This window comes from Chrysoperla carnea, chromosome 1 (genome assembly GCF_905475395.1).
Source record: "Chrysoperla carnea chromosome 1, inChrCarn1.1, whole genome shotgun sequence".
Classification (NCBI taxonomy): domain Eukaryota; kingdom Metazoa; phylum Arthropoda; class Insecta; order Neuroptera; family Chrysopidae; genus Chrysoperla; species Chrysoperla carnea.
In genome coordinates, this window is record NC_058337.1 from 55,611,576 (window position 1) to 55,625,897 (window position 14,322).

General features: G+C 29.8%; 1 protein-coding gene and 1 non-coding gene across 2 annotated transcripts; one reads left to right on the forward strand and one right to left on the reverse strand.

Annotated features, from left to right (window-relative positions):
* The first annotated feature begins 508 nt into the window (after positions 1-508).
* Trnag-gcc lies at positions 509-579 on the forward strand. Its single transcript has one exon. It is a non-coding gene; the product is annotated as a tRNA-Gly (tRNA).
* Positions 580-2,615: 2,036 nt separating this feature from the next.
* Positions 2,616-6,754, reverse strand: LOC123296843 (DNA replication licensing factor Mcm7). The gene is made up of 6 exons (XM_044878520.1): positions 6,649-6,754; positions 6,209-6,578; positions 4,404-4,722; positions 4,131-4,313; positions 3,711-4,005; positions 2,616-3,626 (listed from the first exon to the last, which is right to left on the reverse strand). The coding sequence occupies exons 1-6, from the start codon at positions 6,677-6,679 to the stop codon at positions 2,665-2,667; spliced, it is 2,160 nt and encodes a 719-aa protein (XP_044734455.1). The 5' UTR covers positions 6,680-6,754; the 3' UTR covers positions 2,616-2,664.
* Between the last annotated feature and the right edge of the window lie 7,568 nt (positions 6,755-14,322).

The following is a 14,322-nucleotide window of genomic DNA, read 5'->3' on the forward strand; positions in this document are numbered from 1 at the left end:
CAATTATATGTATTTGACAAATTACTATATTCATTAACACAAATTTAATGTATTTACTTCATTGCGTACTGTTTCACAATTTCAATTGAATGATAAAATTACGATACTTATACTACTTATGTGTGTATATTACTGTCCTTACTTTGTAGACAGCATGCCTAGTTCAATCTCGTTTTCTATTTGTTGCGCCAAATTTGAATATCATCTTCATATTTTAAACAATGTTGTTGTTACGTCATCTTTTATAATTAGCAAGTTATTTTTCTACCCACGTTTAATCTATTTTCGTTCACTTTACTGGAAGGATATCAATTTTGACAATAGGGTTATTAACCTTTATGTGTTTTAAAAATAAATATTTATTGTTCTTGAAAAGTTGAAACTGAAATTAATGCGAAAAAATGTTAACAAAATATATATAATTAACTTTTTTTATATAATTAATATGTGTACAATTCGATATCCATGCCTGCAGAATATAAGATATGTTTATGGTCACTTTCATACAGCATCGTTGGTTCAGTGGTAGAATGCTCGCCTGCCACGCGGGCGGCCCGGGTTCGATTCCCGGACGATGCAATAATTTTATCCCCTTTGAGGAAGTGAAATAAATATGTATCATTTTCGAATAGAAATAAGTTAACATTTTTAGGAAAGAAATTCGAAATGTACATAATTACTTCAGCTACAACTTTTATTTGAATGTTTTTTTTCATTCGTAGCACAGTTTTGTTGTAATTTGTAAGAAACTGTTTTTTTTATAAAATAAATGAAATTTCTATAAAATAAATAAATATATCAATGCATTCTATAAGCGTTCTATAATCTTTTTATTCAATAAAAATGATCAGCAAGGTTACCTGATAAAAGATTCATTTTTTTAGTAACGCGGCGCTGAGATCTTAAAAATATTATCGGGGTCAGCTCTAGTCTTGTAGGCATCTCGGGCGAGGCAAGCTTTTGGCACCCTTTTAGGTAAACTTATTTCATTATAATTAAAAAAACTGATTTCGATTTTGATGGTATTTTTTATAAAATCAGTAGAAAACTACAAACATGTATTATTATCATTACTAATAACTTTTTTTTTGTCAGCATACTCTCTGATAAGCCTACCAAAATCTAGTTTTTCATCTTGATTTTAAATGGACAGTGCAGTCCAACTATTTAATCTTGTTTGAGAAATTGTAGACCGCGAGTAAGCTTTTATCAATATTAGTTTAGAAAAACTATATTCGCCAGTTGCAACAGCCACTGTTTTTGTTAACAGAATATGCAACGATATCCGGATATTGGGATATAAATCTTGAGAATTGAGCTTATTTTAAGGTACGAAATAAAAAAAAAGAACTATTACCATTTTATTCATTATTTAATAACTTACTAACTAATCACTTCAGAAAAACATTAATTGATATTACTCCGCAAGTAAAATCGCAAGTGTTGCTCGTTATTCTAAACTCATTCACTCACCTACAGGGATTTCCCCGATTACAAAATGTAAAAGGAATTTTTAAACGAGACCACATGGGCGCACTAATGGTACCTACTGTCTTAATTTAGCTACAACGAAAATAATAAATAAATAATTCGTAGGAAAGTTATTGATAAGTTATATTTTGGTTATGCGTTACTGTGGGTGATTGATATTGCATGTGTACAACTTCAAGTATTCAGTCTGATCGTCTTGGTTCATGTATACAGATACACAATCATTCTGTGTTTTATACATAAGAACGACCGTAAGAACTCTTTTTACTTCATATAATATAAATGGTTATCGATATGGTTTACAACCTGATTTTTTGTCATAGTGCTTGACATACATGCCAGTAAAGGCAAAGAATAGTTTACCATAAATATTTTTGAAACCTTTCGATAACTTATTTTCTTTTTTCTCAGACTTACCTTGCAAAAGAGTACATCTCGTTGAAACTATGTTTTATGGTAACCACAACTAAATAAAATGTGAAAACTAATAGTTAGAGAAAATTGCTGTTCTACAAACTAAAATACAAATTTTGGAATTTCTCAGTTAAGATTTAATAAGTCGTTCATCATAAATAAATATGTCCTTAAAAGTATGTAGTTGCATACTTTCACAAAAAACTTTATCAATGCGTACTTAAAATTTGATCAAGTTCAAAATATTTGTATTTGGTTTATACAAATAATTTCCATAATAATGTTATTAAAAATAAATTTTATTAAGTTTTCACAATAATTACAATAAATATAAAAATAATTGGATATTGTTTTTGGATAAATCTACCGGACTTTGATAATAAATTCGGAAAATTTTAGCAAATGGCTAATTTTTTAAAAATAGGTTCTTTCGTTGTAAAAAATACAGAAAATGAGTTTTATAAGTCTATGGATTTATACAATTACATACAATTAATAATAATATCTGAAACAAAAATCATGCACGGAGCGAATAAAACTCTTTTACTAGTGCGATTTTAATGACATAGAGTACAGGTATCGCATTTATTGGACCCATGTTATCGAGCACAGATTATAATTTTACTATATTAAAATTATACTGTTTAATCAATATAATAAAAAAATTTGTAGTCAAATCAATATAATGCTATCGTAATTTAAAAAAATGTATTTAATAAAATTACAAACGAAAAATGGAAAAAAAAACATAAAATGAAATTAGATAAAAGTAATTTTCGATCGCGTTTGATTAATTTGCCAAACATTCAATTCTTCGTATTCTTCAATACACTTGTCAACTTGGTTGGGGGCATAGCCTCTATTTGCACAGCGATCCATTACATCGCTAACTTTAACTACTTTGGAATCACCAGCTAAATCTCGAATTAATGCAAATATTTTACCGGACAATTTTGGTTTTTGTACTTGTCTGTCTTCACCAGTTTGGTTTAATGAATCCTTTGACATCTCAAGTAATCGTATCGCTTCATCAACATCCTCTTTCACAACCATATTTGATAAACGTAATCGTGCTAAAGCTGTTGATAATCGCAAAATACCAAGTAAATTACGTGCCGATGTAAATGTCATATCTGCAGAATTACGTGCTTGATTACGAATTTCGACGTAAGCACCCACAATGTAATCGGTAAGCTCTTCAGGTACGGTCGGATCTTTTTGTTTACAAAGTGAAACATATTTACGAATTAATGTCATATCTAGAGCACGTACTTTGGAGGGGGGTTGTTCACAAAATTGATGCACGTATGTAATATGTTTAGCAAGTCGAAGATCATTATCACGATTAGGCTTATCTTGTATTAACCATAAAAGATCAAAACGTGATAACAAGGCGGCAGGTAATTGAATATTCTGTTCAATGGTTCTTTTAGGATTGTATCGACCGTATGCCGGATTCGCTGCGGCTAAAATGGAAACACGTGCATTTAATGTTGTCATTATTCCAGCTTTGGCAATGGAAATGGTTTGTTGTTCCATAACTTCGTGTATTGCAGTCCGATCATTTTCTGCCATTTTGTCAAACTCGTCAATACAACAAATACCTTGATCTGCTAATACTAGTGCACCGCCTTCTAACATCATTTCACCGGTGATTGGATCTTTCATGACAGATGCCGTTAAACCGACACCCGAAGAACCTCGACCAGTTGTATACTGACCTAAAAAACAATAATAAATCAAAACGGTACACTTAAGAAATCAGGCAAATAAAAATCAGTATCTTTATTTTAGTTCATACATACTTCGAGGAGCGAGGCGATCGATATATCCTAGTAATTGTGATTTAGCAACTCCAGGATCTCCCATTAAACATATATTAATATTTCCTCGAATTTTCATTCCATCCGCACATCGATCGATACCCCCAACGAGTAATAGCAACAATGCTTTTTTCACATCTAAATGGCCGTAAATTTCTGGTGCGATACTTGACGCTAACGTTGTATACAAATCGTCTTCAGATAACACATCTAATTCTTCTTGACTTAATTCAGTTTCACTTTGGTTTTTCATTACTTGCTGAGCATTTTCTATACTCTATAAAAAAAAAATTTTCAATAACCCCTTTATCCAAATGTAAGCATTTACAGGTCAATACCAAACATAGATTTTTTTCAGGTATCTATCTAAGTTTGGTATAAACATCCTTGTACGATACTTACATGGGCTTCTAAATATGTTTCGGAAAGTAATCCACCAGATATTTGATGATATCCAGTTCGCAATAATGGTAAAAATATTCCTGTGATTGTCACATGTTCACCTGGGGCAGCCCGTCGAGTAGTTTCACCACGACAAAAAATAGATAACGATCTTGGCATATGACCAACTGGGACTTGATCACTCTGAAATATAATTTAATCATTGAAGAAATTTTTCTCTTGCCTATTTCCTGGATATTAAATATTTAAATCTGAGAAATTAATTGTACTTACGTGTTCTTGGATTTTAACTTCCTGAAATTTAACAAATTTCGAACCGCGTGTTTGTAAATACAATCGTCCTCCGGATTTATTTACACGACAATCGTCACTAGGACACATTGTTATTGGCATGAAACTCATCGAGCTGATTGGTTGATATGTTTCAGCTCCGCATTGATCACAAGTATATGTGGCTACTGTCATCATAGGCTTTACTTCTGTGGCTCTAGTTACAATACCACGTACGGTTACCAGACGTCCAATTGAATCCGCTTTTATATCCCGTATAGCAACATTTTTATCGGTACTTCGCTTGTTAAAAAGTACTTCACTGCAAACAAAAAAAGGTTTTTAGGTTGTATTATAGCTGTAAGGTAACTAAAATAAATCTTACGAATAAAGATTGCGTTTAATTTTTTATGAAAAAAACGATTTAAATTGATTTTTATTTATTTTAGGTCCAGACATTCTAGGTATTAGCTTTAGCTTATTGTAAAATCAACTAATTTTTTTGAATCGATTTGCGCTAATCCAAAATCAATCGACGTGGTTATAAAACGTAAAGGTATGTTGGAAATTAATAATAAGATTTCCGGTCCCATAATGTAAACCTAAATTAGGCAATTAAAAAATAAAAAATAGAAACGCATAACATTTTATCTGAAAAAATGAAAATCAGCAGTTATAAATATAAAATATTAACAGCAAATGAACCTTTTATCTTGCCTTTCTACGACTGTATGTTCATTTAAGGATTTACATTTTACAATTCGAAATTTATAAATACCTACTTTCTTTCAGATTTCAATTCATTTTATGCATTTAGATTTTTTAATTTAATACTTTCTATACAGGGTGGAATATTTTAATCTATTATGGCTAATAGCTCGTTTTTCAATTAAACCATCAAAAAATAACTTTAACAAAAGCTGAAGAGTTTAATGAGAACATCATGTACTAACATCAGATTGGACCAAGTTCTCCGTGGTTGTTCTGATAGTCAATTTAGATCCTAAATTGTAATGCCGATTTGCTACTTAACAGACAAACAAAAACAAAACGATCGTGTTGAAAAAACAAAACTGCAATTTTTTACAAACTTATGTAAGACTGGTTACAAGTAAAAACCATTACAGTTTCAGTTGTTTTTCAACAAAAATTCAACTTTCCCTTTAATGGAAAATCGGCACACGAGATAGAATAACACTTTAAATTAGAATAACAGTTATAATAGATTAGAATGATCCACCCTTATAGGCCATTTTAGTGTTGTTTTATTTGGGTCATGTCTACGTGGTGTATAACAAGAAAAATCGAAAAATCACAAAAAGTAGGACTAGCGAAAGTCTTATTCGTTTAACAAATAATTTCAAGATTAAAACACATCTAACTTAACAACGACACCTCATTCATTAAAATTTATCGATCCGTAAGCTATCAGACTTTTTATTATATCTAAACCACTCTACTTTGACGAAGATTTTGTATTGGAGCAATCGATTCAGTTCTTGTAAACTGATAGCATAAATAAAAAAATCGATTATTATCGCTTCCATCATAAAATCTTTGTCTAAAAAATTGAAAATATATAATTTATATCATTAAATTCAAATTTTCTGTATTTTTGGTATGAAATTCTATCAAATCTACCGATTTGATTTAAAAAAATCTTCAAACTTAATTTGTTGGTGGGTAGTTTAATTTGCTTCTTTATTGTTTCAAAAATATGATTTTAAGATTGCTAGATATTCTGATTTACAGTAGCCCAGGCATTAGGTACATAATTCGACATATCAACAAATCGAAAGATTACTTACAATCGGCGTAGTAACTCTGGTGGGTATTTGTTATTAGGATTCCGTTGTTCCCCAGGTTGTTGATTACGTCTCTCTAAAAGTAAACGATGTCGAATATATACATCCAAAGCATCCTTGGGTGGAACTTCACGTTGTTTATAATCTGGCAACATTTCAGAGACAACATCAGCGACTAAATTAACATATCGGCGGGCATTTTGTGTGAGTGCAGTCGCTAATTTATCATCATGTTCATGTAAATCATCTAAATCGATTACGAATGGTACTTGTTCACGATGTGCTATGTTTTGTAATTGTATAGCATATTTAAAACATTTGTTGCCAGTTTCATCGTATGCACAAAATGTCGAAAAAAAGTTTTTGAATGTTTCTAAAAAATCAAAATGTATTTTAAACATTGAATGTAAATTGATTGTTATAAGAAATTAATTAAAATTTACCTCTATCAGCCAAGTAATCCCGAACTGCCATTTTTTAACCGTCTACACAAAATTATCACCAAGAATTAATACAAACGTAATAAGTTTTTTCATGAACTACCTGATGCTATTTTTTTGGCGGTAAAACTTTTAGTGTCAAATATATACCATGTGACAAAAAGGACCAATCACAATAAGAAGAATAAAAGGGGGAAAAAAACGACATCGAATAAGTACGATAATAGTTAGCGTTTTGTGTCCTCTATCGGAGATACATTCGAACAAAAAGAACTATTATTACTAATTTATTAACTCCAAACACAGATGGCAATCTATATGTATCAAGGTTTTAAACCTGATATAAAAAATAAATTTATCTTCCCTTAGTTTGCCACTAGAGAAATATGAGCGTATTCAAGATTTAAACCTAAGGTGGATGCCTTGTTGCATTATTTAATTCCTAGAGGGATATTTTATTACACTGTTGCATAGCTGCTGCCTTTCACTTCTTTCATTAATTTGACGACGTTGCTTTTGTATTTACCCGTATGATGTCTATATTCTGACACTTCACCATAGAAAATAGTTATTCATCAGTTAAAAAAATTTGATAATGATTAAAATTGGTTTAAAAAAAATCAATTTTAAAAACCATAATATATAAATGAATTATGAAAGTTATTATGAATATTTTAAAACAAAGATATGTGGTGAAATGGATTTTGATTGTTTTATTATAAATCTAAGTTTTCTTTATTTTGTTCAAAATTTGAGTAGTTTAAAAGATTGTTATATAGTCCAATAAAAATATTTGTGTTTAACATGAATAAGTGGTGGTATTTAGTATTAGATTATAGAATACAGGTAAAAAGATAAGTAAAACATACCTTTAAATGATTTGAACTTAATATATTTTATAAGTACTTATAGTATAAAGTAAGTGAACACATTGGCGCTAGATATATAAAAGAGGAAAAAACCAGCGGGTGTGTGGTAATAAAGAAGAATTATTAAGGAAACCTGTGAGCCAAGCAAATCCAGTCAAACTTAACGGCACAAGTTGCTGGATCAATGTAGGATCAAGTCCTACTCTATGCTTCTTCACGCGCGCGTTATATATATTGCATTTGTCCTTATTTATTTTGTGTTTTTCATATATATTTCATCTCTATTTAACTCGACCATATATACACATATACAATCAGTAAACATCTTTTATAGGTTGAACGACGTAGGTGTAGTAAATATATTATTTTTACTTACCTTTCGTGAATTTTGTAATCTTCAATTATAACTGAAACGTCAACATTCAATTTACTTAGTTTTTCTTTTAAGCTTGATTCACACGTATATAAAGGTTATGGCATGAATCAGATTTTTGATAAACAACTAATGATTATATCCACGATTCAAAACGGTTCCATTAAATCTGTACTGGAATAAAAAAAACTAAACTATTATTAATATTGGTTGCGATCAGCGTCCGACCACTGTGTCAATTATTGGATAAGATTCAACTAATTTATTCATCCGCCATTTGGCTGGTAAGCATTGAGTTGGCAGGATATTTCAAAATTTATTTCGTTAATACTTTAATTTATAAATGATCTTATTTGACTGAGGTGCTTTAACCCAGATGTTTGACCAAAACGTTAAATTTAGTGAATATATGTAAACATTCTGACCCTTGTTGTTGGTTAATGTAAATGCACAGGATTTCGTGTTTTCAGGTTGCTACAAGTTTTTTAATTTTCAATAGCGATGAGCTGTGAGATATAAAAGAAAGAGCAAAAATTACAAATGTAGCTAGATATATTTTTTGGTATCGTATACTTTCTACTGTATAACCGTTCTGTTATCGGTGGTACGATACTAGTTACTTATTCGCTTAGTAGGAAGTCCATGTTTGTTAGTATATATACAATGTAATTTTATCTGAGTACTTTTCTACCTATGCAACATAGAATCTGGAGCTACCTCATAGTAGGTAAAGGTAAGTGTCATAACTAAGAAGAACGAACATTTTATACTCTCATTCATTTTTTGTATGTTCATCTCCAATTTTTTAACAAGAGACTTACTTGGCGCTGTGTGCTGGCTGTTACAACAAAGTTCTTAAAGAAATTATTGATGTAGTAAACGAGTAACAGGGTAACAGGTAAACATTTTATATTTTCATGTTCTCATCTTGCCATATATAATTCAAAGGCTCTTTTACTCATGTCTTAATGTCTTTATATGTTATATACATTTTTTTTCACTATTTTCATCCTTTTCGTAGTCGATTTTAATTTTTCTGTCACTTTTATTTGTTACTAAATTAATTTACAGTAAAGGTTACGATTATATTTTATAAGGATAATAAAAGTTAATATTCCATTTATATATGACAATTTTGTCTATTACTTAACGATAAATATAATAAGGTTAAATTAATAACAGGGAGGACCAATTTCCAAATTGTGTTGTTAGAACAAAGAATAAATACCTAGGTGGCACTAACGAAACAGTCAGGATTATGACTTTTTTTTTATTAGTACAGTATAAATTCTAAAGTGTAGTGCATTTTGAAATACTTAGTAGATAATAAATAGGCTTGAACATACGAACACTATATTGCTTTGCCTCCTGCCTACTTTCTATCTGCCGATTATGCACAGTATCCCTGTGGGCAACAGGCTATAAGTGGATAATTTCAGCCAAGAACAGGTTAGAATATGTAGAATAAGCCATATCCGTAAAATTCTACTCGAGTTATTTTAGCTAGAGCAGAATTATATTTAACTATATACTTTTGTGCATATATTATATTTCAGTGATTCAGGTATTTGAACGAGTGGAAAAGACATCAAATAACAAAGAAGGAGATATGAAATAAATAACAATAGATGGAATTTGGAAAGAGGTAATTGTTCGTCCATTGTTAGTTACTTTCGAGTATAGATCACCAACATACATATACATGTATATAACTTCACCAATGACTCGGAGTAGACCATCGACTAACTGTAACAACTGAACTGTATTGTACATGATGCCGATCGTAACTACCTATAATATTCTCCCTGAATAGGAAATGAGTGTTCCGATATATACACTATACATATATATACATGGAGAGTATTAGGTAGTTACGAGGTAAATGGATGCTTTTTATTTCAATTTTGTCGCGATTTGAGAGATTAAACTTAAATTAACACCCTGTGTGTGATGGTTATGTCTGTCGTCCGATGGGGGCATTCATTGTATGTTATTTGCATCGCACTCCACTAATGGGAATCCAATATACACAACAGGTGGTAAGCCAATTGCTGATATTTTAAATGATTATATATTTATTTTTATTTTTTTATGCTCTGGTGTGATAGTGAAAATAATTGTTTTTAATTGGATGATAAAATTGGATGGTTTTTGGTTTGCTTTTTTTTATCAAATGGTTTGATTGTCAAGTTTATATTTTAGGGAATGATGATAAGACCAAGATGGTAAAATCTATTTGAAATATATTTTCAATGGTATAATAGAAAAACTGATTGGTGAAAAGCTTTTAAGGCTTTTTATAAATCCATAGAATAATATTTGAATGTGGCATTATATGTTGACAATGTTTAGCCTCTGTTATCGAACGAAGAAATATTTATAGTTTCATAATAATAAAAAGGTCACTAGAAAACAATTTGAGAAATGTTCAATTAAAAAATACAAAAACAGGATCAAAATATTAATAAGGCATTTGTGTCTTAAATTAAATATAAAAAAGCATGGAAAGTGGTTAAGAAAATGTTATGTTACATAAACAAACCTATTACCTTAAATCAATCAAAGTGTAAGCACTTCTGCCAACCTAGTTGACAGGAGAAATGAACAAAACGCACATTTCACACATCGTAATGTCAAAGTTGTATGCTGGTTATATATGTGACTGACTTTGATATATATTTGCTGCTCACTTCTCACCTGTTCATAAAATATAAATATATGTAAGAATAAGATAACAATACTGCATTACATATATAAAATAGAAAAGAACAAAATGATATCTATCTAATAGATGTGCTGTGAGATAGGTATGATATCAGCAACAGAGTATATTTGTAAAATAAGTCGTATAAAGGACTGACAAAATAAGTCAAACTAAGCTATAGAAGATTTTAAACGCAAGTCATTTGATCCGGTTAAGAAAATTTGTGCTGTTTGTTAGGTTATAGATATAAATGTACAATGTATACATGATAGACTGACTGACTTGTGTTCCTATATAATAGTATAAGGTAAGTACTTTAAAGTATAAAAGTGAAGCCACCAGGACTTCATGAGGAGGACCATAAAGAATGTCATGAGAGGATTTTCATAGATGTTATTCCTTTAGTCTTTTCGTATTGCACAAATAATAGTTTTAAAGGTTTTCATATGCTTGATGTATTTATTAGTATATCCTCTGTAAAAGTATAATTGAGTCAAATATATAAAAAAAATTGATTTTAAACAGTTTATACATTAACGTTTCCACTTTCTTTTTCTTTTTTTAAATGTTGTTAATGTTTTTTATATTAATATATAGACAAAAACAAAGTATGTAATGAAGAGATAATGACGTTGATGCTCATAATGAGAATGTTTTTTTCGGCATATATTATTATCTTTATTCCCATGATTTGGTAGTTAACACAATCTGTCAGAAACAAAGCACAATATGTGTCTATATAATGTGTAGGAAATCGTATCATTTGTCTAGAGCAAAAATTTTCGATCTGGTTCAAGAAAAGTTTTGAAATATTATATAAAACTACTACTATTACTATTAAAAACTATTACTATTAAAATCAATCATAGTTTTTAAGCTACAAACTGGTTTTCCAATCTAAGTTTAAATAATTTCACATTCTTGGAATGTGTGGTTGTTTCAAGTAAAAAAAGTTATTTCGAAAACTCCAAGGACAACTTTAATAAATTGCGTCACCAAAGGTATAATTTGCAATTATTATTTTAATAACATGAAAAATGTAGCAATTAAAATAATTAAACTAAATGTCGGTTCGAAAATGAACGTCATATTTAATGACATATCTATTATCTATGTATGGCAAATGAATCTTCTCTATCATCATACTTCAACCCAAATACAAAATAATAATTATTTTCAATTTTCATATCATAATATTTTTGATCCTGACGATAATGCCCTGAACGATTATATAATATTATTTAAAATTTAACACCATCAACTATGTGAGTGTGCGTTGGTTTGGTTGCTTGGCCTGTGCGCGTTCACCAGCTAACAAATACATTCAAAATATTATTTAATAAAATTAAATAAAATAATTTTGATAATCAAAATCAATAATTATATATATAAAACGTTATATATTCACAAATGTTTTAATTGAATCCTTTGTCCATGTGTTTGCTGCCTGTATGTCATCTCATTCAATAATACACGTAAACATAGATGTTTATATTAAAAATAAGATGGCGTCCTCTTCTTCATATTCTTTCGTATTAACTTAAGAGAACCTTGTTGATTCTATTTAACATAAAATAATAATATTTATAATTAATAACAAAGCATTGAGTTTTAACATATATTAATTTGTACGACGAGTCATTGGAAAGAATGTTAGGCATAACCTTTCATCCAGTAAGGATATATAATGAAGCACTTGATTTGTGTTTGCATTGTTGGGCCGGGGAATCTTATATGAAGGAATTAATTTATATTTTGGAAATAATCTACCACATTTGAATTTGACAAATTTTGTTTTCAAGGCTATCGAAGTACTTTGAAAGATACTGCTGGAATTCAACGTTTAATGTGATAGTTTTGATAACTTTTCTGTCCTTTACACTTAAATATTTTTGTCATTGGTTTTAAATTATAATCAAAATAACAATAATAGTAATAATTATAATAAACTCCAAGATATCCCATCTCAGCTATGTACATAATATCTTGATCTCCTACAAGAACTGCGAAAATTACACTCTGACTATCCAGTCAACATTTTTATCCTCATTATCGGTTGTCTTACCGAAATTCGTAATATTTTCGAGACGAATCTTTCTCGAATTCTGACTTGCAGGCCTTATCTCCACCATCTTATCACTTCTAAGCAGAAGGATGTTATCATAGGTACTCTTTGTATATTGAGACCAAATAAGACTGTCTAGTAACATGCTTTGAAGTTTTCTTATTATTTAATTTGTCTTTTGCAGGTTTCACATGTCTGCGGTGTAGGGACGGAGCTCTGCTTGACCAAGATATAAGACAGACGAGCGTATCCCAAAATTGGAAGACCATTGGATGCAGCGTAGACTGACGTTTTGATTACACAACCACAAGTCAGTGAACCTGCTTCAAAGAACTTTTTTCTGAAGACTTGCGCCTCTCAAAGGGTTGGGTGTCTGAACTAGAAACTCTATATTCACTCTTCATCTTTGGCAGTCATAAATATATTAAAGTTTCATTTTAATAATAAATAATAATAAAGGTTTCTACATCTAGCTTGCCGGTACATCGAATCCAGGCATTCCATTGCTCTGTATCTTGCTTGAGAAAAGAAACCGTTGGTAGATGACAGAAATGTCTCCTAGAGAATGGTTCTGCTACAAGCATTTGAACTGCGAGATTCTGCAAAGCCAGAGGCGACAGAGAAATCTCCAGCTTGTATGATATTGTTTGATTAAAATGCTAAAGAGAATTCAACAGTAAGAAAGTAATCTAAAATTATTATAGAAATTAGTGCATTGAAATAAATATACACATAAAAAAACATCAAATAAAATAATTATTATGTAGATATTTATTTTAAAATTTTATTATTTATTTAATCTGTCATCATAAATTTAATTAAATTGATAATACTGTTAAATATTCCTAATTATTATCCCTGGATATTTTATTATTATTTTGTACAGTACATAATATCTATATTTAGATATAATAATATTGTATTTAAATTATTAGCTTTTTAATTATTGAAATGTTGGTATTATTGTTATTCAAACATATATGTTGTGTTTGTGCCTATATTCATGAGAGTTGTGAATTTTAATACTACTCAATTTTATAAACTCGATTTTTTTGTTGCATTTATTTCATATTTCAGGATGATACTGACAGGTGATTAAGTTTGATTTTTCCCCGTTTAAGTGAAAATGTAAAAATATTTCCTAATAAAAGTTAATAAATTCTTGAAATTCTATGTAATATTAAATTAGAGAAATATTTTGCTTTGCTAAACTAGTCCGCTTGCTCTCATAATGTAGGTTTCATATTCTTGATATGCCGTTGTGCAAAAACAAAATTAAACTAGTGAAAACAAACAACTGACTGAGTTAATTGTTGAAATACTATGTATAGACAGTGTTGATTACGCAATTGTTTATTTTTTACGTCATGTAAGTATTGAAAGATAGCCACACACACATTTCACACACACATAACTGATATTTGAATATAATACATACCATTTAATTTGCGCCCTCACGAGTCAACAGTGATGCTTACGAAAAAATGTTTTAAACAGAAGTTTAAAAATGTTTTTATAAGGAATATTTTTTACACTTAAACTTTTGTTCTAACTCTAACAGTTTACAAAATCCAATTGGCTTGTATTGCTCATTTACGAACTCAACCTCACTTTTTACGTCCTGAGCATGCTATAAAAATTTCAGCTTGATATCTTTTTTTCGTTT